This window comes from Sminthopsis crassicaudata, chromosome 5, assembly GCF_048593235.1.
Source record: "Sminthopsis crassicaudata isolate SCR6 chromosome 5, ASM4859323v1, whole genome shotgun sequence".
In the NCBI taxonomy this organism is placed as follows: Eukaryota; Metazoa; Chordata; class Mammalia; order Dasyuromorphia; family Dasyuridae; genus Sminthopsis; species Sminthopsis crassicaudata.
The window spans coordinates 12,745,472-12,753,984 of NC_133621.1; the positions used below are offsets into that span (position 1 = coordinate 12,745,472).

The 8,513-nt window shown below is 42.4% G+C and overlaps 1 protein-coding gene across 5 annotated transcripts in view; it reads right to left on the bottom strand.

The window, feature by feature from the left end:
- The window catches only part of TRA2A (transformer 2 alpha homolog), a 28,418-nt gene extending 20,375 nt beyond the window's left edge, over window positions 1–8,043 (bottom strand). For 4 of the 5 annotated variants that reach the window (XM_074266927.1, XM_074266925.1, XM_074266926.1 and 1 more), the window contains exon 1: window positions 7,753–8,043. In XM_074266927.1, the coding sequence (XP_074123028.1) occupies window positions 7,753–7,788 (36 nt within the window). In that variant the 5' untranslated portion in view covers window positions 7,789–8,043. The remainder of the gene's footprint in view (window positions 1–7,752) is intronic. The other variant, XM_074266928.1, reaches the window with a different exon arrangement.
- Between the last annotated feature and the right edge of the window lie 470 nt (window positions 8,044–8,513).

Here is an 8,513-nt window from a genome sequence, read left to right on the forward strand (position 1 = left end):
TTCCACTCAATTTTTGGAGAAGATACAGAATATGTTTAACAGTTTAACAGAAGATCCTCCAATTGACAACTGTATCTTTACTTTATTAAAAAGAAAAAAAAAAATTTTGAGGGCTCAGGAAGGAAATAAAAGGGCCACTTCACTGCCCAATGTTAGGAACTTTGTCCTAGGTCAGGTCACCCCTCCGCAGTTTGCCTGGCTCCCAGGTTCCCCACACTGGTGACACCCTGAAATCACCCACTGACATATATAACCTACTGTAGCCCTACAACTTCAGAGCTCAAGAAACCTAGCAGCCCAAGTATTTGATATAACCATGGATCACCAAGTCCTAGCTTTTACTGGTTTTTAAAAGATTAGTTTCTCAATTTATGATTATGTAAATGTGTATTTCCTTTTATTAAGCTTAGAACCATATTGCTACATTTTACTTTAGGGTCATTATTTCCTTATACTTCTAAAAACTACATATTAAAATTGTGTATGTTAGTTTATATTCTGGAGTTTGAAAAAAAAGCAAGTTATGAAAACAATGGACATAGAATAATGATTGATGCCATAAAGGCAGTATCTTTCTTTTCAAAGCAACAACTTTAGGATTGGCAATTGTAACATGAGTCAAGAGTTACAACAATATAAAATATAACAACTCTTAAAAGAGGCAATACTAGAGTTCTGCCTCTGGGGGAAAATCTTGAGCGTGCTTTCCAAACTCAAGCAGCTATTGCATCTTTTGTAGTTCTTAAAAGGTTAGTGGGGATGAAATAAATGGTCGTAATTTTAAAGATGAATAAACATTAAGAAATAAGGAATAGAAAATTTTAATGTGCTTGCCCAAAGGATCCAGAAACTTTCTTATTTTCTCTTCTACTTGTCCTTACTGTTTAGACTCAGAACATTTTAAATTATAGTTACTAAAACAGTTCTTGCAGAGCCTGGGGTCAGAAAAGGATTTCTTTGCTAATTTAAGTATTTTATGTTAAAACTGCAAACATTGGGGAAACTATCCTATAAACAAAACGGAAGTCTGAAATCAATAGAAGGAAAGAATCCCAGGCCCCATTTCATTGTGCCTCTTCTGACTTTCCTCCAGTGTTGCCCCATTCCAATTCCCATCTCATTGTTCTCACTCTTATTGGATAGGCTTATTTTGTTAAATCCCAAAGAAGAAAATCAGTCCCAATGCACTTAAGCTTGAAGAGGTACCTCTTTAGAACCCATAGGGTTCTCAAAAGGAAACCGAGTGCAAATATACTTGATACACTTGCAACAAAAAGTTTTTCACACTCCCAGGGGAACTTTGGGAAACTGCACAGAATCGATGGGGGAAAAGAATATGGAAGGATGAGTGGATTCTATGGGCAATACTCAACTGTTCTATAACAAGTAATTCATTTTAAAGACTAGTTCCCTTCCACCCACCATCTGAGGGCACCTAGGTCATCTTTCTCAAGCTCCTACAATTTACCTTTTATTTAGTTACATGTTAGCAAAAGTTCTAGCCAAAAACACATAAAAATAGTCTCTGACTAATAATACAAAACCACAATCTACAATAACTGAGTCTTGTGTCTGCTTCATTTGAGTTTCTTTGTTTTACTACTTAACTATCCTCACCAAAATCTGTTTTCTTACCAAAAAGAGGTAAAACAAAAAAACCCACTTGGTTAGGGAGTAAAGATTTGGGCCTTTTACAGTGTTTCCAATCAGTGTATGTTAACAAAGAAATGGAAGCATGGAAAAAGAACATTAAGACACCCTGGTATTCAAAATTGCCATAAATAATGGCATGTACAATTTTGAGACTATAAGCAAATTGAGCATATGCTCAAACAAGCTGATTTTCAGATTAGCAAATTAAACTTTTCACAAATCATTTCTTAATCAAAGAAAGGAAAAGGCATTTCCCAAAGCCAGTTTAAAAGTTATTGACTTAAAAAAGAAACTTTTCTCAAAGTTGAAAGGATTAAGGCAAGGTAAGCTTTTGTTCTCTTCATGAAATTAAAAGCATAAGCCTTTTAAAAATTATTTTTAAATTACATTAGCAATTTATGATAAACATTGTAAAGTAGTTTAAAAGATGAATAGCTGGTACTTTTTTGTACCCTGGAAAGGACTGATCATCACCCCATAATATATCAAATAACAAAGGAAAGAAAACAAAATACTACTCAATTGCTGGCTTTAGCTACAATTTACTCCTCCCCCCACTCCCCACAAAATGTTTCATTCTCTGTCAAGTCTGTTCAAGAACTAGAGAGCGAATTTAACTATTTTTGCTCACTTAGTTGATCAATTTATTGCTGAATTGAACAAAGGAATAAAAATTGGCAGTGGACAAGGGAAAGATAACTTGTTCTTTGTAATTTATAATCTCCTGACTCTGGCATTCAAGTCCTTCCTGAGACTGAGTGTCCACCATTAATGCCTCAACATTTTATTTCACACACATTCCCTTCCTTTGTGACTTTCTCCCACATGCCTTGAAATGGACTCTTCTGAAATCCTTCCCTTTGCTGAAATCCCTCCAAGATGCAATTTGGGGATATCATGAATTAGTTTTGTTCTAGGGGCAGGAGACATTTGAGCAACTATTCACTTTTCTCTAGAGGTGACTGTCTAATCATTAATTGATTCTCAATCAATAAGCATTCATTAAGCACCAATGAGCTAGAGCTGTGCCAAGCTCTGGGGGATACAAAGACAAAAGTAGTCAGATATAACACAGCCTTAAAAATATACAAAGTAAGTACAATGTAATTTTGCACTTATTACAATTTACAGCTAGAGGTATCAGGAAGGAGGCTTCAGGAAACCGTGGTATGAGACCTGAACTTTGAAGTACCAGGGATTCCAAGAGGCAGGGGAAGGCTTAAAAGGTGCAATTAAATTATTTCTCCTTGGAAATGATTATAATGTGGTAAGAGATAAAAGGGATTAAAAAAAGGAATCAACCTCTTCCTTCTCACCAAATCTTAAAGTTAATTGTTAGAAGAAAATTTGTTGATTTAATTTTCCCATTTACTTACTTTCTTATTACTCATTCTAACTATTAGAAAAAGCTGGTAAAAGGAAAAATGGACCTGGATTACCTGTCCCTGAAAGTATAACTCTAGTAAAATAAAGGATTTAGGTTTGTCTTACATTCCTCTTTAAACAAAATACCCCCAATTTTAAAAACCAGTCCATTTCCTAAGATTCATCAGAATATGTGTAAAAGATGAGAAGCTTTTTAAAAATTGAATTCAAAATCTTTACTACTTCTTAATTTGCTAAACTAAAAACCTTCCAAAATACTAGATTTTTTTCATTTTTTAAGGCCATAATTATTTTCCTAAATTGTTAGAAAAGGCTGTTTTGTCAATTCCTTATTAAGTCACTTTCTCCTCCCTAATATCACTTCAATCCTGAATTTCTGTTAATAGGCTCCTTCTTCCCTTTACTCTTTAATCCATCCTATAGACTATTTACTCCTCCTCCTCCTACTACTACCTATCACTCCTACTACTTACTATGTCTACTAACCCTCCTCCTCCTCTTCCTACTAGACTAATATTTGCTCCCCTCCTTTCCCTTCTCCTAATTTCTTTTCACTCTCAATTGTCTACTGAATCAGGTACAAACTTCAGTTCCAGCCTGCCACTCAAAGCTCTCCATTATCTCACTCCATCTCGTACAGACAATCTTGTCTGTATTACCACTTCATTTCAATTACTGACACCTGACATTCTCCTGACTTTCCAACTATCAAAATACTCTCCCATCCATAGAAGGCCCAGTTCAAATCCCATCTACTAAGCAAAATCTTCCCTAACTACTTGTAGTTTTTACAAAAGTAGAAATAAGGTATGTGGGAGTAAGAGCACTGAATACTTCAATGCCAATAAACCTGGATTCTGATTCCAACTATGACACTGAGTTTGTTTAGGTTGCATTTTTAAAAACTGCTAAAGCAAGGTCATAATCTCTCTGAATCTCATCTCCCATAAAAATAAGACTGGACCAAATATTAGGAATTGACAATTCATTGTACAGCTAGGAATCATCCCAAAAATTAAGAATGGAACAAATGTTCCCCTTTCCTAAAAGAAAAACAAAAACAGCAGCAGCAACAACCTAATGAAAAACAAAGGCAAAAAAAGTCTCCTAAACTTGCCCCTAAAGGGGCAAACAAGCATCTCAAATTTTGGAAAGGTCTAGAAGGAGCTTCACATCCTGGACAAAAAAAGCTCTAAAACATCTAAGTTCCTCATGTCTAGAAACTCTCTGATTTTCAGTTCACCCAGAGCTTAGCTTGGGATATATATTAGAACAGAAAACAGAAGATCCTTCAGGCAGGTCTCCAGAGAGACTACAATGGAGCTGTCCAGTGCTGATAACAAAAATTTGAACCCTCATTACTTGGGAAGTTATTTTTGTAGTTTCAACTAAGAAATGTGCAGGGAAAAGTCCTTCTCTAAATATTCTGTTAGGTTTTGTTCATTTCTGAATTCATCTGATTTACTATTTGATTCATAAAATGTCCTGTTTCCTTAAGATTCTAATTTTTTTTTTGGTATCCACCACAGCATCTTGCTAAGTAAGATGTGCAATCAATTTTAATAAATTGTCAACTGAATATTTCAAAGGATAAACATATAAAATAAAGTAGTTTGCAATAAATTCACCTAACCAGATTTCCTTTTCTAAAGGGCTTTCTTCATCTGGTCTTTCAAATTAAAAAGAACATTTTTCACCAACAATGGAAAAACTCCAACTACTATATTCAGCAAACTTAACATTAAAATGCACTTCATACTGGTTTTAATGGTTCTGAGAAAACACAATGTATTCTACTTTGCTTTCCTTTTTTTTTTTTTTAAATAATTTATCAATTAAAGGGAGAAAGCTCAATATCTTTTCCTTACCTCCAAAGGAAAAATACACTTAACTCAAAAGGAAAAAAAAATATAACATATATTTTTATATTATATTAAAATATATAAAATATATATTTTATATATTAAAATATATATATATATATATAGCCAATGATTTCCACAATCATTTTTGTTATTATAAAAACACAATGCTTCTCCATTTTTTCCCTATTCCTTCTGATACCCTAAAAGCTACCACAACTGCCCTTTGATAAAACATTATCCTCTTAAAATAGTCAAGCTCAAATCAAAAGTAACAAACCTTATAACTTGCCAAATTGTGATCTGCCACTAAAAGGCCCCTCTGTTGTAAAAGTATGTGGACTTTACAGGAAGTGCTAATGAAAAGCAGTCTAATTAAACAGAAAAATAGCCTGAAAAAGTTTTCTGGTTTGCTTCTATTTCACCTGTGGTACCTCCCAAGCTCCTTTAACTTTTATAGAAACCAGATTTCCATTTTAAAGCTATTCTGTACCAGACTCAGACCCATGGATTTCACTAGTCTAGAGAACTATAGGGAAACTCCTTCTACCAAATGGTTTGACTCCTCAGAAATCTAAGTCTTGAGAGTTGTCCTACAACAGAGAGAGGTTCAGTGACTTGCCCCAAGTCTTGCTAGCTTCCAGGACAGCTCTCTGGCCATAAGAGCCTTGCTGTCTCCCAGAAAACAGAACAAAAGACCACTGCCTAGCAGGTCAGCTATCCAAAACAATGCACTATAAATCTATAAAAGAACATGAGGATAGTTCACATGTATATGACCCTTTATAGAGTGTGGAATTTTTGCCAAGTACTTAAAGACATCATCTCACAACACTCTTGTGGAGAGAGAGCACACAAATTCTTAAAGATAATTTTCAGCTTCCTGTTGTCACATTAAAAAAAGAGAAGTATACAACTTATTGAGTGACAAAAAAAATTTTTTGTGTGATTACAAACATGTAATAATGAAAATGGAGAAACCTCAAAAAAAAAAAAAAAAAAAAAACAAAACCCTCCCCCCATATTCAATTCAACTTTTCAGTGAGTACTGGTATTTTTAACTAAGCTTAAACAGGAAGGTACACAGAGTATCTCCTGTGCTCTCACAAAAACCTAGAAATTATACCCCCAGTTACCTTACTGAGAGGAAGATTTCTCTTCTCAATACAAAATTCTGAGATGAACTATTAAGGATCTTCGATTTTCAAACACAAAATGAAACATTCTGAATATTTTGGGCTTTTTTTTTTTTTTTCATGACAAAGGCTTGAAGAAGGGAGATTGGGCACAAAAAAAATTCCCAATTTTTTTTTAAACAAAAGGAAACTAATATATAGCCTAACTACATATATACATATATGTATATATGTATTTTATTCTACAATGAGTAATTAAATCGGAAAAAAAAGATTTAAGACGACTTAGTATAGAATACAATTCAGATAAGCTATACAAAATTGGTTGTTGATGAGTAAAATTTTAAATGAAAAGTTAAAAAGTAAAAATCATTTTCTGAGTTTGGATCGTATTTTTTTCCTTGGGAGGTGTGTGGAATTGCCACAATAACTTAAACAAGTTATTCTTATGCCAGGCTCCTTTAAAATATTATTAGAACTGTTTTTGTCAGAAATAAGGTTACTGAAATACTTTTTCAGAAAGTTTCTCGAAGGAGTCAATACACTAGTGAAATAAGCAGTCACATAATTTTTATCTGTATCAGGAATGGTCTGAATCAGTTAACTAGAAAAGTGCTCTTTTAACCCTTCCTTCCTAAGAAAAACAAAATAAAAACCAAAACCCTGAACTGACCTTCTGGAGTGACTCTGGAGAAGGGTGGCCTGGTGTAATGGAAGGAGCCCTGGAAGCCTTGGCTCGGAATTCCGGCTGTCACCAGGGCCTGACCATGCCCAGAGAAATGACCGCGTCTAAGCCTCAGTTTCCTGTCCTAGCTCCCGGGCGCGCTGGGGGATCGGCACTGCCTAGAAGGAGCGGCTCCCTCCCCACGGCGGGCGCGTTACCTGGGGACCACGGGCACCCCCCCAAGTTCTCCTACCCAGCTAGGGACCCCCTGCGCTCTCCTCGCGCGTCCCCCACTTCCTGAAACTTTCGGGGCCTCTGTCCTGCCACGGGGAAAGAGGGAAGAGAGCCTAACTCCGTCCTAACGGGCCGTCAGGGTCCCCCCCCCCAGTGAAGCCGCAACTCCCCGCCTGGGTCCGAGTCCCCATGTGCATAACCCGCGGCTCGGCCCGGCTCCGGCCCCCCTCCGAGAGGTCACTGTTCCGATGACCTCTAAGGACCCTAGCAGCCTCTTCCCTCCTACCGTCCCTGGCAGCCTCAGCTCGGGGTCCTCGGGCCCCTCCGCGGGCCCCTGGAAGGCGGGCCCGGGGGGGCCTCAGGGCCGCGCTCCCTCGTGTCCGCGGGCCGAGCGGCCCCTCTCCGGCCCCGGCATGCCCGCAGGCTCTCGCCCCCGCTGCCCCCCACGTCCCACGAGGGCAGCGGCGGTTTGGAGAGAAAGGGCCCAGGCGGGGCGCAGAGGCGAGAGCCACGGGCGGGAGGGGGGCGGGGAGGAAGGGGCGGAGGGACCCCCCCAAGCCTTCCCCCCCACCCCCATCCCACGAGACCTCCCCCTTCCCCCTCCCCCCAAGGCCCCGCCGGCCCCCGCGGGCCTCGGGCAGCCTGGGCCGAGCCTGAGGCAGGGCCTCCGCCGAGCCGCGGCACCCCCCATGATCCCCCCAACTCCGGCCCCGTCCCCCTCCCCCCAGGCCCCGCCCCGCCCCCGGTCCGGACCGCGGACGAGGCCGCGGCCTCCTCCGCCCGGGCGCCCGCCCGGCTCGCGCCGCTTTGTACTCACTCTGCCCTCGAAGTTGTTCTCCTCGACATCACTCATGTCGGCCGGGCTCTTCCCACCGGGGCTCCACGAGAGGCAGGGCTCGGCGCGGGGCCGCACCGGACCGGACCGAGGGCAGGGGGCGGCGGTAACGGCCGCTCCGCTCCCGCTGACTCCCAGGCTCGAGCAAAATGGCGACCGCCGCGCCGCCGCGGCCTCCTGCTCGCCTCACCGCGCGCGCCGAGGGGCGGGGTTGAAGGCGGATCCCGGGCGGGGCATGCGTGCTGGGGGCGGGGCCAGCGCTCGGCGTCTCCAGGCACCGCCCAGGCACCGCCCCTCGCCTTGAGCGCATGCGTACCTCAGACCCCCCGCCGGCGGCGGCATTGTGCGGCGGGCGGGGGAGGAGCGGATGGGGCGGGACCAGGAGAACGCTGCGCCCGGCCCCGCCCCGCCCGCCCCGCCCAGAGCCGCCCCCAGGGTGGACCGCAGGGGGCCGGAGAAGGAGGAGCCCGGGCCTGCCGGGGCTCCGGCCTGACTTCGGGCTCTTGTTCCTTCCGTGGGGGGGGGGGGATGGGCCCTTTCCTCCGGCCTGACATGGGCAGAGCAGTACAGTGACAGCCCGGCTCTCCACCGGCCGTCAGCGCCCGAGCATCCCGCGGCTCCGCCTCGGCTCCCCTAAAGTGCTCGCCTTTGGGCCCGGGGCCCCCGGGCCGGGGGCCGCCAGCGCAGGGGCCACGGGGAGTTCTCTCGTGTTGAGGCCGGTGCGGAGCCCCGGAGTGCAAAGA